Raw genomic sequence first — 17,140 nt, 5'->3', positions numbered from 1 at the left:
AGGGAATGAAGTGCCCATCCCCTGGCACTGGGTAAACCCAAAGCCACTCAAACCCATCATCCCAGATGTCTCCATTTTGAACTCGTATTATTGCAGAAAGGATCAGATGGTCACCATGATACAAATAAAACTAATTATAATATGCTGTGATAAGAATTTATTTTGATTTTCACCATTTTGATTTTTGAGGTCTTAAGTTTGAAAGCAAGCTGTAATTGAGATAACCTTAATTAAACACAGCAGGACAGATTCTCTAATTGATTTATGATTTACTTGCATTGCACTAGGGTAGCTGCAATCCTTAACTGATCTTGTGGCTCTTCATGCCCATAATGGGGAATATTAATTACCTTCATGCAACAGAAAGATTAGTGCATGGCCTTAGAATAATCTGAACTGAAATGTTAAACACTTGTCTCTTCTAAATTCTTCCCACATCCATCTGTGCTCATTAAATCACTGAATTGCTCAGAAGCACCAAATTACTTTTTTTTTCTAACAAATTACATTTTGGAAACTGCTTGTTTGTGTCACATCTGGCAGCTGAGGCAAAAGCCAGAACTGAGCTGCTTGGTTGCTGAAAAATCTCATCTTTTGCATTTTTTTCCCTTAAGAATGAGGGTGTAGGGAGAGTAAGTGGAAAAAAGAGTTGAAGCAAATATAATAGAAACAAGAATTTGTACATTCTTTTCTTCTCTCTAGCTGCTTCTCTATGGCATGGTAGTATAACACACATACAACCCAAACACAGCTTCGTATACCAGTAGAAATGTCCAGAGAGTGTCAGCATGTGCAAAAGGAGGGAGAGAGCAAGGGAAGAAAGAACCATCTCATGTTTTCTCCATTGTAGCCTGGGCTGTTTCTTACCTCCCAGCAGCCATCTGTTCACATTTGTCCTGCCCTAAACAGAGCAATCGCAGGGACTACTTGTTCTTCCTGGCATTCCTGAAGAGACTCATGCAGATGCCAGAGCAAACAGGGCCACTGTGCCAGGAGTTTGGCTCACTATCTTTATGACCATTGGCAATAGCTAGAAATGGATTTGTTCCTTTCCTAGGTTGAAGTTATTTTTTGTGGAAGTTATAGTCTGGATTTATAAAATACCCCAGGGCTATCCTGAGACAAAAGGTGAATCAACAGCTGGAAACCTGGATTAGATAGCCATCTCCAGCAATGTTAACCCTTCACTGACACAGCAATATAGATCTACAAACAGCTGTGTGCAGAGAAGAGACCTTTAACTTGCTATTTGTGATTGCACAAAAACCAATTTCCCTTCCCAGAACAGCAGCCTCTTTTTCCTGACCTCTTTGACCTCCTTTCACCTCTGACAGAGAAGGTGTTTCCCACCCAAGAAAGCAAGTAGTATGAATAAAAGATTTTTATTTTCCCTAGCTTATTGTTTTCCATCAGGCTTTCCAGTATTTGAATTTTGTGACTGCTTCCAAATAATCCCAGGTTTCTGGAGGCTGTGAGGATAATAGATCAACTCCAGCTGTATTAGCCCCAGAGGACTCCACAGGACAGCTGACTTTGGGAAATCCTGCTATAGAAGTCTCTGATCTTTTCCTCTTGGGTCCACTTGCCTTGCTAGGACTCTTTTAGGAAGTCAGGAACAAAATTTTGCCTTTTAGAAGCATGTAACACAGACATCGGAGGCAAGAGGAAGGCAGATGCCAAAGCTGCTGCTTCCCACTGCTAGAAATTTGGAAGACTCTAAAGGAAGACCAGCCAGTAGTGAATACCTCTTGGTTGGCTTTCTTTATCAGACAGTTGCAGAAGCTTTACTCAGTATGTCTGTCCTTAGGGCAGCTGTGCTTTTACCTCAAGAATCTACCTCTTGTCCTCTGAATTCTATTCCCCCAACTGCCAGAAGAAGATCTAGATCTGAAAAAGACTTCAAGGACTAAGCACCTCATTTAACAGATGAGAAAATTGACACAGATATTAGAGGCTTGCTCAAGGTCACAAATGCAGTAAATGGCAGAGGCAGAATTTGAACCCAGGTCCTCTTGACTGGAACTATTTCTACCTTTCACCAGGGAAAGAGAATCAAAGTCATAAAATCATAGGGAGAGTAGAAAAGAAAGCAGATGACAATTTTTTTCTCTTTTTTGGAAGAGAGCTATGAATTATTGGCATAGAGAACTTCCTATGAAAAACCACCTCCTATCAAAGCAAATTGGCACCTACTCTGTAACTTAAATTTCTAGAGCTATAATTCTTTTTTATTTTAGCAACCTGAACCCTAGAGACCCCTTTTTAGAATAATGTTTCAAAAGCATAAAATAAAATACCAAAGATTACAAAGAAAACCAATATATTGAAATATGGTTGCCAAAATATTTTAAAAACAAATTAATAGCACCAAATGTTAAGACCTCTTGCCATAGAAAGATGCTTGAAGCATTGATTTGCCAAAGATCACAAAGCCAGGATGTATCAAAGTCTGGACCTGAATTCAGGGCTTCCCAAGTCCAATGGCAGCTCCATATCCAATATGCCACATTTCTTCTTTTTGACAAGAATTATAATAAAATATCCTGAAGGGGGAAAGAATTCTGATACCACCTTGAAATTACAGGTGCTAGCCCAAAGCACTGGACCCTTGATGAAGTCCATCACTGGAGCCCATGCATTCCAAATTAATCATACGGGATCTCCCCCTAAGTAGATTTATAACTTAATCCGATCTTCTCATTCATCACCTTGGAAGCCATATGACTTTAGGAGATTCTGCATTCTCTTTTCCACTCTACCTATAATTGCGGTGTCTTTATCCCATAAGCAGAATGAGACTACAAAGTGACAGAATATGATATATATATGACAGCATATGACTGTTTCCCCCTCCTCAGCCAGCCAAGCACATTTCAACTCATAATATTTGTCAGGTAGTGACATCCAGATTTATTACCCAAGAAAAAGATGACCAATTGATTTTTGCAGATATGGAGCACCAGTGTATATGCCAGGGCCTTTGGGTCTTGAGATGCAACTGATAATTACAAGATTAATGGCAGACATGCTGAATTCAGCTGAACCCACTTCCAAAGGAGGAGTTTTGATCATACAAGGCCTTCGGTGTCCCTTGTCCCAGCAAAGCTTTGTCTTCCCCAGCTGGCATGGAAGCTGGGTCTGCACAAAGATGTTCACAGCCGGTCCTGCCTTCCACAAGATGTGCTTGCTCTCTTCCCCCATCAGCAGCAATCAGCTCTGCTGATTCAAGACAATGCTAGAAATTAAGGTCCTCAAGCACAAGTTTAATTGTCAATCTGGAGAAATGATGATTTTAAGCAAATACTGGATTATCCCCAAAACATTAACTGAGGTACAGCAGTTGTTTAACTACATCACTTCCATTCCTCCACAAACATAGTTTGCAGAATCATTGGGAGATGATTCAACTGTCTTCAATCCAGGGATCTGCATGGAGTAAGACAGCTATTGATCTTCAGATAATCCACTAGACAGAGACCAAATCCTCACACTTGCTAAGGCTTGAGACTATATACCAGAGGTGCTCTTAGGCCACTTAGATAACAGGATGACTATATCTCTTCTAGTTCAGTCGCTTTTGTTAGTTTGGTCTTAAAAATTGTTTCCAACTCTTCATAACCCCATTCGGGTTTTCCTGGCAAAGAACTCAGAACTACCTCTAAAATTCTAGGTGGCAAGCAATTTACTACAGTGGATTCTGAAGACCCTGGAAAAGTGAATGAAGCTGACAACTTTGTGTAAATTACTTAAATCCAATTCATAAATAAATCAAGATATCACTCTGTGACATCATTGACAGTCCTTCAAAGGACTGATAACCACAATAGGCTTAAAGAGGGTCTAGAGTCCAGGAAAGTTGGAATCAGGGTTTTAAGTCAAGAGAAAAAAAGATTAGGAATCCATCCAGACAAAGGTTATGGGTAATGTGAACAAGGAAGAAAAGATAGAGCTTGGTACTGTTAACAAGATTTATTGAGGAGTTCTTATATAGTGATCCCAAAAGTCTTAGTGTACTTTTTTAAGTATAAATGTTTACAACAAAACTTATCTAACATTTGAAAGGCTAATTAATCAATATTTTTAAATCGCAATGTTTCTTATTAAAATTCAACATAACCTGATGATTAAAACCTTCTAGCTAATGTTAGAACCTTTTTCAGATTTTGGAACTTTGTGAAAATCAGCTGATGCTGAAACTAAAACTGAAAATCGTAGCCTTTTCACCATCCAAAGAAAGAGAGTGTGATGCATATGTGAGAATTTTGATGTGACACTCTAAGAAAAAAAAAATCTAATGGAGATAAATGAAGTGACTGAAGTGGTCAAGCAAGAGGACTTCCTCTTACTAATCCATTGGTCTGAGGAAGTTATCATGCAGAAAATTAAATTTAAAATTTAAAATTATCATTTAAATTTCACAAAATCAAATATAAAAGAAATAGAAATAATTTCACTTTCAAATATTTTTGTAAACCTGGAGTACTTATCCTTCTGAAATTATTAAAGCTTAACACAGCACTAAGACGTTTGAGATACCATGTAGTAAATCTCCTGATCTAATACAAAATCAATTTCAAAATACTGTCAGGTGGAAACAATTATGTACACACCTGGTGGGGGAGAGAGGACAGGGAGCAAGGCTATTCCCAAAGAAGAAAAGCAGAAAATCATTGACTAGGGTCAATACAAAGGAAATCCTTGTTTTGTCCTATTTGCTGTTTTAAACACAGTTTATCTTCTCAGATTAGTTCCCTGGCTAAAAAATAAAGGTCAGGTAAAGAGTTTGAGACAGATTCTTTCAGGACCAGCCTTCATGCACAGCTTGCTGTGGGGTCCTTTGCTCTCCGTCCCCTGGGGGTTTATAAATTTTGAGTAAAAGGAAGGAATTGAGAGAGTTGGTGAACTTTGATCAAAGTGTTAACTATATTTCCTTTCTATCTGTGTTTGACAGACCTACAATTGTTGTTACTTGTCTGACATCTTCCACATGCTGATTGCAATGTATACTATTGTTAGCAAGTAAGCAAATAAGTGCAAAGCACCTCTCCAGATTACTGAGTCCTGTTTAAGTGGAAAGCCATTCATGGATGACCCTCTTTCAAGACAGCCCAAGATGCTGTTTTTAGATAAGTAACAGTAGAGACATGGCCTAGTTTGAAGCATTGAAGAGTAGATTTTTGGACCAGCAAGGATGTAGCTTTAGCCAAGATAACAGGATAATAGAAGGGACTTTAGAGATCATCCAGTTCAATTGTCATGTCATATATAGAAAATGTCATATATAGAATATTTTCATGAAGCATTGAATTCCAGGATTCGTTCATCTGTGAGCTTCTAGGAGATCTGTTCCTCTGCTTGGAGACGGTCCAAGAGACCTTTACCTTTGGCCCTAAGGCTTTTACGGTGTCCTTGTTTTCCAAATGGGGCTGGTAGGTACTGTGTTAGAGTACTGAGCCTCTCACCTCAAACGTAATGCGTGACCCTGGGCAAGTCACTTTACCTCAGTTTCCTCTGAAGATTTTCCAAATCTTCACAATCATTGATCCCCCAATTTAAGGCACTGAGCCTTTGACCTTGTAACCTGCAGCATCAATATTACATTTTGCTTCTTTAGTCTCCCTCAAGCAGGAAAGTGCTAATAAATGTTTAATAAACAACTCTATCAGCCCCCCAAAATGTATAACATTTCTTCAGTTATTAACATTATCTCCATTATTTTGTATTTCTAGACAATCAACAAAACAATCAATCCCTGATTTGTAGGGTTTGCTTATCACTCACACTGAACATTTAACCATTGGCCCTCCAGAGGAGCTGGCTCCAGCATGTTCCTGTTCTCACCCCATGTATCCAGTGAAGCACCAAATCTTGTCATTCATACATCGCTCTCTCACATCTGTTCCCTTCCTACTACTTTACACATCACTATCTCATTTCAAGGTCCTCATTACCTCTCACCTGGACTGTGCAATGGTCTCCTAATTGAGCTACCTGCCACTCATGCCATGTGACACATAGCTGCCAAAGTGATTTTTCTTAAAGAAAGTCATCTGGTTAAGTAAACTCCAATGGCTAAAGTATAATTTTCTTTGACTTTTAAAGCTTTTCACACCCTGGTCCCAGCTACTTTTTCTCATTATACATTAGTCTCTCTCCTGTGCTTTGCACTTAAACTGGTTTTTCTGTGCCTTTCTGATTCCTGGAATGAGCCCCTTCTCACTCATTTCATAGCATTTTTTACTTTCTTCAAGACTCAACTCAAGCACCATTTTCTACATAAAATTTTTCTTGTTCCTTCTCCCTCCATCACTAATTTTTTTTCCCTAAATTTCCTCATATTTATTTTTATTTATTCATTCTTTTATACATATGGCCTTATCCATTGACTTCCCCATTACAAAGTTAGCTTCTTAAATGAGGCTCCTTTTCCCATTTGTTTATGTATCCTTAGCACTTAGGACCAGGCACATGGCCAACCTCAATTAAGACTTGTAGATTGATCTTCTGTATTCCATGAGTCATCTTGGTTCCTAAGGGTCAGATATCTACTGAACTCTAACCTTTCCACTTCCTATCCTTTACACTATCTTGGTGGCCAGTTCCAGGATCTATTTCCTATCTCATCTTTTTCTCCACCATTCTACAGACCACAATCAATCAATATGTATTTATTAAGTTCCTACTGTGTGCTAAGCACTAGAGATACAAAAAAAAAGGGCAAAAGATCTTTGACTTCAAGAAACAAACAAATCCAATAGAGAAGAGAAATTTTTAAAAATTTACAAAAAAAGCTATATACAAAAATGCTTCTTAAACTGTGGGTTGCCTGTCTTATAACTGAATGTGGAGGTCATGAAAAATTTGGCAACAGTAAAAGATTTCTGAATGCAATGACCAAAAATTAATTGAAAATCAAATATACAATGAGTCTGAAGTGCTTCTGATAGCACTTGCCTGTCTTGCATCATGTAGGTTTTGGACATACAACTTGTACACTTTGCACCGTATATGCATAAAGGTGGCCAGAAACACCTCAGCTCAGATTCCAGATGGGCTCACGTAAAAATTTCTCAGGCAAGAAGAATCCATGAGTGGAAAATGATTAAGAAGCCCTGATATATAGTATAGATAGGAGATAATTAACAGAAAAAGCATTAACATAAGACGGGGTTAGAAAAGGCCTTTCTATAGAAAGTGGAATTTTAGTTAGGATTAAAGAAGAACCAGGGAAATCAGCAGTGGGACTACAGAAGAGGATATTTTCTAGGATTTGTTTATAAATGAGAAGACAGTTTACAAATTCAAAAATGATATGATAGGTTACACTCATTAAAAGTGAACATAAGATATATGTGTGTGAATATATATATACATATATATATATGTATAGAATATAGATATATATATATATAGAGTAGAGAGAGAGAGAGAGAGAGAGAGAGGGAGAGAGATTTCTATCTAGATTTAGATACATACTCACACATACATTCTCAAGTTTTATAACTAAGCAAGTTTTTCAATCCTTCTTTGGTTAATATTGATTCTTTGATGTCTTAAAACATCTTCCTTTTCAAGGTCACTCGGACCAACTGGAAAGATCTTTTGCCTAAAACTAACCTCAAGCCTGTGTGAGAGTTTCTTCCCTCTACCCTCCTTCCTCTTTGTGAGGTGTGATAAGAGCTTGAACATCAATCAGAAACACCTGGATTCTAGAACTGCCTCAGTTTCCTTGTCTATATGATGAGGATAAATAATAGCACCTCCCTCAAAGTATTGTTGTATGGAACAAACGAAATAATATATGTTAGATTATTATTATTATTATCATAATTACAATAATTTTTGTTGTCAAAACACCAATCATGGGCAACCAATAATTCATCCAGCAGAGGCTACAACATGCCTATTAAACAATCCCTTTCCCTAAGTACTCTCTCTTTTTTTAGTTAATTTATTTTATTTATTTAATATTTTCTCCAGTTACATTCAAAACAATTTTATTTACATTTGTTTTTAATATTTTTGAGTTCTATGTTCTCCCTTAACCCCACCCACAGTTAAGAAACCACATGTGAAGTTATACAAAACATTTCCATTAACAGTCAAGTTGTGAAAGAAAACATAGATCTCCCACTCTAATAAAAACAAAAACCTTTAAGAAAAATTGTTCAAAAAGAAAGAAAGAAATAGAGAAAGTAATCTACATTCAGACTTGAGAAATTCCTTCTCTGGGTATGGATAGGATTTTTCATCATAAGTTCTTCATAGATGTGGATGACTGTACAAAGTCATTTACAGCCGGTCATCCCAGAACATTGCTATTGCTTTGTATATAGTATATTTCACTTCGTTCATGGAAAACTTTCCAGATTTGTTTTTGTTTCCATGAGAGAATCCTGCTTATCATTTTCCAGAGAACAATAGTATTCCATCAGAGAAACTTGCTTCAAATTTTTTTTACAATTACTATTGCTAATTGTATTTCTCCTCATTTGTTTTTTTCTCCTTTCACCCTGTCCCTTCTCAAAAGTGTTTTGCTATTGCCCACTCCCTCCCCAATATGTTCTTTCTTTTATCACCCCCCCTTCCCATAACCCATTCCTCTCCTTTTTCTTTCAGGCTAAGATAGATTTCTATCCCCCTGTTGAGTATGTATATTATTTCCTATTTGAGCCAATTCTGGTGAGAGTAAGGTTCACTCATTTACCTTTTCCTCCCCTTCTTTCCTTCCACTGTAAAAGCTTTTTCTTGCCTTTTTTATGGCAGATAATTTGCACCATTCCACTTCTCCCTTTTCCATTCTCACAGTATATTTCTCTTGCCCCTTAATTTTATCATTAAAAAAAGATATTATCCCTTCATATTCCTATATGTACTTCTTCTAGCTGCTATAGTAATGAATTTGATTTACAAGTATCGTTCTCCCATATAGGAATGTAAACAGATAAACTTTATTAAGTCCCTTATGATATCACTTTTCTGATTACCTCCTTATGCTTCTCCAGAGTCCTATATTTGAAAATAAAATTTTCCAGTCAGCTCTGGTCTTTTCATCATGAATGCTAAAAAATCCTCTGTTTCATTGAATGACCACTTTTTCCTCTGAAGGATTATACTCAGTTTTGCTGGGTAGGTGATTCTTGGTTGCAATCCAAGCTTTATTGCTCTTCGGAATATCATATTCCAAGCCCTCCAGTCCTTTAATGTAGAATTTGCTAAATCTTTTCTTATCCTATCTGTGGCTCCACTATACTTGAATTGTTTTTTCTGGATGCCTGCAATATTTTCTCCTTGACTTGAGAGATTCTGAATTTGGCTATAATATTCTGGGAGTTTTTATTTGGGGATCTCTTTCAAGAGGTGATCAATGGATTCTTTCAATTTCTATTTTACCCTCTGGATCTAGAAAGTCAGGACAGTTTTCCATGATAATTTCTTGAAAGATTATGTCTAGATTGTTTTTTTGATCATGATTTTCAGTTAGACCAATAATTTTAAAATTATCTGTCCTGGATCTATTTTTCTAGGTCAGTTGTTTTTCCAGTGAGGTATTTCACATTTTTCCTTTATTTTTTCTTTTTTCTTTTGGTTTTGCTTTATTGTATCTTGATTTCTCATAAAGTCATTAGCTTCCATTTGCTCGATTCTATTTTTTAAAGAATTATTTTTCTTAGTGAGCTTTTGTACTTCCTTTCCCAATTGGCCAATTTTTCTTTTTAAGCCATTTTCCTTCTCATTAGTTTTTTTGTATTTCACTTTGCACCTCTCTCAATCCTTTTTCAAAGTCTTTTTTTCTTTTTTGAGCTCTTCCATGACCTGAGCCCAATTTTTTTTGGGAGACTTTGGATATAGGAGCCTTGAGTTTATCTTCTGAGTATGTATTTTGATCCTCCTTGTCACCATAATAACTTTTTTTTGGATTTCTGTTCATTTTCCTAACCAATTATTTGGCTTTAAACTCTTTGTTAAAGTAGAGTTCTGTTTCCAGCATAGAGGGTGCTCTATCTCGAGCTTCAGGGGTTTTGTGCAACTGTTTTCAGAAATCCTTTTATGAATCTGACCATTAGCCCTCTTTTCTGCCCTGGAACTATTAAGTGTCCCCCACCCCACTGTAGCTATAAGAGCTAGTACACTGGCTGGAGTTGAGGCTCCACTGATGGAGCTTCACTGAGATCACACACCAGATTCCCACTCCATTGCCACTGACTTTCAGAGACCTCCCTGGCGTCCCCAGCCTGAAAGGTCCAGAGCCCTCCAGAACTGCTGCTGATTCACAGGTTCCACCTTGCTGACAATGAGTCTGAGCTGTAGCTGAGGCTGGCCTGTGTGGGGATTACACTCTGAAGTTGTGTGCTGGAGTCCCACTCTGGTTCTACAAACTTCTTTTTATGCATGACTTTTACCTTGTAGGAAAAAGGATCAATCTTATAGACAAATATAGTAGACAGATGCTAGAGAATCTAATTTCAGAGGTACAAGAAAGGGTTCAGATCCATGAAAATCTTTTCCTCTTAGAATTATAAGAGAAACCAAGAAATTATTTATTCCAGCCAAATCATGAATCCTATCTGTAGCATCTTTGAAAAATGATCTTTTGATCACTCCTTGAAACATCCGCTGAAGGTCCATTTTTGAATAGTTTTGCCTTCATGTAATGTGCATCCACTGAGCTTGGTAGGGCAAAGAAAAAGATCTCTCATCCACATGACAACCATTCAAATATTTGGGAATAAAGACCATGTCCCACATAAATATTCTTTTCTCCAGACTAATCATCCTTAGATTCATGGTGTCAGGTCTTCTCACCATCCTCGATGCCCTTCAGCTTATTCTGTGCTTTCTGGATTGGATAGACAGTAATACTTCAGATGGGTCAGAGCAAGATAGAGTACAGTAAGACTTATCATGTGGCTAGCACTGGATTTCTACTACAAATTGAACTGGCTTTTAAAAAAAATGGTCACAATGGGCACCTAGATGGTATAATGGATAGAGCACCAGCCCTGAAATCAGGAGGACCTGAGTTCAAATCTGGCCTCAGACACTTAATATTTCCTAGCTGTGTGACCCTGGGCAAGTCACTTAACCCCAAATGCCTCAGCAAAAAATAAAAATAAAAATAAAAAATGTCACACGACCATAGATTTAGATTTAGAACTTCAAAGGAACTTAGAGATCATCTAATCCAAATCTCATTTTACATATGATGAAACTGAAACCAAGGGAGGTAAAAGTCCACTCCCCAAAGTCAAATGGATAATAAGAAGCAAAGCTAGATTTTATACACGAGATGTCTACTGTGAAACCCATTACCCCTTCCATTTTAATCATGGTGCTCCCCCCTTTCTTAATAACACTGACCCTATGAGAACCATGCTGGTGTTCTTTTTGTATCCCTGTACCCAGATCACCCATTCTGATGTTTTCTCTTTAAGGTACCGAGTTGTGGTCTCCTACCCTCCTCAGAGCGAGGCTGAGATTGAGCTGAAAGAAGGCGACATTGTGTTCGTGCACAAGAAGAGAGAGGATGGCTGGTACAAAGGGACACTACAGAGGAATGGGAGGACGGGCCTCTTCCCTGGAAGCTTTGTTGAAAGTTTCTGATGAGGACTGGCTGGCTTTCTCCCCCTAGCATCCACCACCATTCTCCAAACCAAAAGACCTTCCAGAGGAAATTTCCATAGCACAAGAAAAGCAAACAAAGGGACTTCACTGTTCTCCAAATCACCATCCCTTCCAAAGACACTCCCAGGCCTTTCTGCTCTGAAGGCCTAGGGCTGCCGCTGTGTCTCTATAACCAGGGGATGCCTTGGACCAGGCAGTGGGCAAGAGCCCGGGGCTAGACACTAACTGAGAGAACACAGCTTTGGATTGTATGTCAACCTAAATGCCAACTCCCTTTGTGTAAATTATAGAAAGAAAATATCTTTTAAAAAGAAAATAAGAAGAAAGTTGATTTATTGCTGTAACTTATTTTGTTGGAGCTGTAGTGCTCTTGTTTCCTGCCTATGCAAGATGGATTTGAGGGTCCAGGAGAGCTGCTGGGAAGCATTGAAAACAAGCCACATTGGTTTGATGCTTCTTTGGGGAGGAAGTGACGTAGGTAGAGAAGCATTTAGGGAGAATTCCCATTCAGGCATTGCCCTGGAAGATCCAGTGGGGAATCCAAATTGTTGACGTCACCCTTTCTATATACCTCAGTAATCTGCTGCCTAATCATTCAGCAAGGGTGCTCAGAGAAGGGGAGGTGTTTTTCATCCGAAGGAGGGAAGGGGGGAGGATTGCAGAACTGCCCTGGGCAGGGCCTCCCCAAGCTAGAGATCCCCAGGTGGCTTTGGGTTGTTTTGGGGGGGGAGGGGGGCGGGGAATCCTTTCTGTGTGTTTCCTCTCAGTAGTATATGCAGCAATTTTTGTTTTTACCCTCCAGTATCACCTTTTTTTCTTATGGCATACCTTTTTATGTAAAAGCTATTAGACTTTATATATTTCTAATAGGTCATACATTTCCTATTTTTTCATACATCTGGTGCTGCCTTTTGGTAAAACTATGAATGACTTGGTTTTGCTTAAAAGAGAATGTCAGTGGAGAGAGAGAGAAAAAAAGAGAAATAAAGAGAGAAAGAGAGACATCAAACATGTAGACATTTTTATATTTACCATATGAACTTTGGAACATACCAACAAGTCCATGTCCTGGAGATCAAAACCTTGGCTGATGTTTCATGGAGCAAGTGAGAGAATCCATTTGGGTGGTAGGGGGAGAAGACCTGAAAAAAGCCAATTTCCTTAAACCCTTACTGAAACCCCATGCTCTGTCTAGACAGTGACAATTATTCAAGAAATGGGAGCATTTCCAGCAGAAGGGAACCATTTTAACTGACTTTTACGTGGCAATAAAAAGAACATTGCAGGTCCACTCTGGCCCAAGATGGTGGAATTTTCCTCTCACTCCATCAGAGGGGAATGTCAATGGCTGTAATTAGCATTCTCAAACTGTGATTTCTTACTGTCAAAAATGTACAATTCTCAACCATTGTGCAGATTCAAAGCTTGGTTAAGATTTCACTGGGGATGAACAATATCATTCTCTACCACGCACTGCACACTTCCCTCTACCAGGGACTAAAAGGTGCAATAAGTGCTAGCAAGTAAATTCAATTTTGTATCACAAAACAAACATGGAAAAGAAATCTAATAATGTTGCTCTGTAGGACTCTGGGACAGGGAGTAGAGGGAGGGATGGAAGAAAGGAAAGATAACAGGAAGCTTTGATTACATTGAAGGGGTTTTAAGAGAACAATATCTATGAAAAAATATTCAGTTTTCTGTCCATCACAGAAGACTGATTATAGATCAGCCATCTGAAACCACCTGAGTGGTCCCATCTAGAAGGTGGTCTTGTTCTAAATAGACTTGTTTCCCAAATGATGTTTTCATCTATAGAAGAATAAAAATTCATATGTTCCCCATCCTTAAAAACAAACACTCCAACTTAGGTTGAACTGCATAAATTTGTCCTTAGGAACGTAGGGTTTCCTTGGCTTTCATGGATGTGACAAACAAATTCCAGACAGTCAGCCTCCCGCCAGACATGGTGCCTTTGAAATACTGAGCTGTTATTTTCAGATCTCATATTTTTGGATGGTTCAGTGGCTATTTATTACTGTTGGGTGGTAACCAACACCAAAAGGATCCTGTTATTGTCAGGAGGAAAAGGACTTCTTTCCCTCTTTCCAGCTGATAGCAGACTTAAGAAATTTGTTCCTTTAAAAAAAAAAAAGTTGGGGAGGGGGCTGGTCTAAAAATAGAGAGCCCTGCCTGTGGAATTGATCAAAACCAGCACATCTCCATCAGAGATGATAAATTAGTGGATTAGCAAGCAAAAACTGCCAAAAAGGCATTTGTGTGTATATAAAAATCATATCACTATACAAAATGTGTATTGATTGATAGAGACACCTGAATGATAAACACAGGCAACTCTCCTCTCTAGTGAAAGCTTGGATAATCAATACCTTCAGATAATTCAAAAACCTTACTTCTCCAATATTCTATGAGGAGAGCAGCTAAGAAGTAAATGAAGATTCGGTGTGAATTTCATTTTCTCTCTGCCCTTGCCCACGTGATGCTAAAAAGCAGAAACATGGCCATGAGAAAAAAAGGAAACCTATATGACTGGCACAATGAATACTCAATTAACCCATGAAATAAATAACAGTTAAGAGAGTTGGCTATCACCATCAAATGGGATACTTTATTGGGTGAAGAGGAAAGGGGAAGAATAACAATTGCTATCTTCATTTAAAAAGAAAAATGAAGAAAGAAGACTGATTCCTTGCAGACCTCTTTGTAGTCAGCCTCACCTCCAAGAGTCCCAGACTACAAATTTTAGAAGGCTCTTAATCTCATAGGACCAAAGCCAGAACATTCGGGGAAGGAGGAAATACACAACCAGCATCAGTGTTTTGCAATCAGTGTTTTGAGCACATTTGTGACAGTCCTAGTTAATGGAAACTTAAACCACAAAAAAAAAAAAACAAAAAACAAAAAAAAAACAATAACAACAAAAAAAAAGTGTCACTTTTTTGGGGGGGAGGGGAGGGTGGGGGTTACCTTGCCTTGAAGAATCTGTAATGGTATTGTCTTGGTGTTTGATATATGAAACCATACACCTTATTTGCAGCCCCTGTTTCTGGTTTTATTGAATAGTTCATTTGTTTTAATTGTTGAGTAATTTTTCATTGTTGTTGCTGTTGTTGGCCAAGCTGATACCATTTGAGCAGCAGCACAGTCTGGAATGTATAAGCAACCAGCAAAGGAGATAAGTGTAGTCCTGGGCTGCCAAGGACATCCTGCACCTCCAGCAGGGATGAGCTGCAGCCTGGGTCTACTGACTAAAGTGAAGGCAAGAAAGGAAGATATGCAAAGTAGAGAATGTGCATGTACTTCCTACCTTCAAAGCAAAAGGCATTCTTCTGGCAAACATCAGTATCATTTTATAAAATGCCAGGTTTGCTCTACTCAGAATGGTCTCGGCTAACTGATTCCGAACAGTTTCTTTGTACTTTGCACAGCTCAGAAAACGTTTTTTTGTTATACCCGAGTGTCAGCGTGTGATTTAAGAAACATTGACAGTGATGGTTACAAATGAACTATGATGACTGTGTTCTGAGTCTTTAAATAAAAATGAATATGGAAAAATCTTGACTCCAGTAGACTTCTTTACTCCAAAGATAATAAGCCTTGAAGAAAACTGACGGGCTTTGCCTTTTACTGACCATATGAAATTATTTAACCTCCCTTGCCTCAGTTTCTCCACCTGAAAAATGGAGGTGTGATCTCCATTTTTTAAACCTCCAATATTTAATAATACTTGAAATAATGTCCATAAAGAACTCAGGGAACTTAATGTGCCATGTTAAACAAAAGCTAATATTTCATCAAGAAAATCTATTTAAGGGAGTAAAGAGGTGGGGAGGAATGCCAGTTACTAGAGCAAATAGAGCATTGTTCTCCCAAAGAAGGAGGAACTCCGTGAAAGGTACTGTGGACTTTTTTTCATCCTTTTCTCACTTTAATGAAGAAAGGTTTCACCAGCTTTCTTGCCAACTCTAATTGGCCCCACCATGTGTGTGGGAGAGTTTGTGTTTCTGTCAGCAGAAATGTGTTGTGCAGAAGCTTTACAAAGTCATGGAACTAAAACAAGGCAAGCAGGTGATGTCAAACTGCCTCCCTGAGATTACCCAGAGAGAAGTTATAAAAGTTGAGTGCCTGGCCAAGGATTTTTTAAATCATAGCTTAATGGAAGGAGCATAGTTTCAGAACCAGATAATCTATGTTCACAGGTTCCCTCTTCCATGTTCACTACCTATGTGAGACTTAGTAAAACACTTAATTTCTCCGGGCCTCAGTAACCTCATCTATAAATGAAGATTTTTGACACTAGCTAGAATACTAGATTCCTTCCCATTTGAAATTCTGTGACTCTCTGGAGTGTTCTCTTGTATTTGGTGGAAGGGACAAGGGATTTGTTGGGGGGGGGAGGGAATAGGGGATGCTTAATTCCCAACTTAACAGAAAGTAGAGAAGGAAAAAAGAGGAAGGGAGCGTGTATCTTATCCTGGGCTGTGCCATCTTTTTGAGGACAGCATTGGCAGGACAGGAGGGGACGTCTGAGGATTTCCCTGCAAAGTTGGACCAAAGGGATGGCTTCTGGTTGGGTAGTGTAAGACATCAAGATTCCCTGGAACAGCTCGGAAAGTTCTCTGCTCCAGTGAGCTCCTTCAGCAAAATCGAGCCTTCATACTAGTTTGTGCATTGAAATTCTTGGGGAAAGTGCTATGTTAACATAGCAATAAGTCCAAGTGCTGCCAACATAGTCTCTCTGGGGAAAAGCAAAGCACGTTTTTGTCTATAGAAATCTAAGGATGATGTATGCTCCTATCAACATTTGTCTCAGGACAAGATATTCCACATACATGTGCCCTTTCTCCCTCCTTCTTGGCCTCTCCCCCTTCCAATCAGCTTCATGTATCCCTGTCACCAACCTTGGAATTTGAAAATGTTGATTGCTATTCTCAAGGGCAGGTATGATTGAAAAACCAGAACAAGCTAAGAAGTCTTCCCCCCACAGCTTTGGTCTTCTTGTCTGAGTATTATTTACTGAATTATTTGTGACCCTTTCTCCCTTTCCAGTAGTCTTTCCAGAGAGTTTGTTCCCACCTTCCCTTGGGTGAAAACAAACAAATGTGGGAAGAAAACACTGTATGTTCTAGGATTTAGTTTTGAGCCTTTGGATTTTATGCTTTCCTGATGCATACAATGGATTAACACAGCTTGCCTTGGCTTTACCTTCTTATTTTCCTTTCCTTGGAGAAAGAAAAAAAGGAAAAGTCAAATACAACATGTGCAAAACTAGGCATATTATTGTATCTCATCCCTGACCCTTCCTAATATAGTCCCCTGCAAAGCTTACTCTTTGCATAAGAATCTATTCAAAATCATAATTCATAAGCCCCCATTTAGTGTTTTCCTTTTATCAGACTAGAAAAAGAGTTCTTAACCTGAGGTCTGTGAACCATGGATAGATTTCAGGGAATTCATAGACTCACATAGGAAAAAAATACATTTTAATTTTCAT

The 17,140-nt window shown here is 38.5% G+C and overlaps 1 protein-coding gene across 3 annotated transcripts in view; it reads left to right on the top strand.

The window, feature by feature from the left end:
* SH3RF3 (SH3 domain containing ring finger 3) overlaps positions 1-14,573 on the top strand; it is a 564,609-nt gene extending 550,036 nt beyond the window's left edge. For all 3 annotated transcript variants that reach the window (XM_074299631.1, XM_074299630.1, XM_074299632.1), the window contains one exon: positions 11,436-14,573. In XM_074299631.1, coding sequence (XP_074155732.1) covers positions 11,436-11,604 — 169 coding nt within the window. In that variant the 3' untranslated portion in view covers positions 11,605-14,573. The remainder of the gene's footprint in view (positions 1-11,435) is intronic.
* Positions 14,574-17,140: the final 2,567 nt, after the last annotated feature.

Source organism: Sminthopsis crassicaudata, chromosome 3, assembly GCF_048593235.1.
Source record: "Sminthopsis crassicaudata isolate SCR6 chromosome 3, ASM4859323v1, whole genome shotgun sequence".
In the NCBI taxonomy this organism is placed as follows: domain Eukaryota; kingdom Metazoa; phylum Chordata; class Mammalia; order Dasyuromorphia; family Dasyuridae; genus Sminthopsis; species Sminthopsis crassicaudata.
Note: the sequence above shows the minus strand (reverse complement) of the source record. Positions and strands in the feature narration are given on the sequence as shown.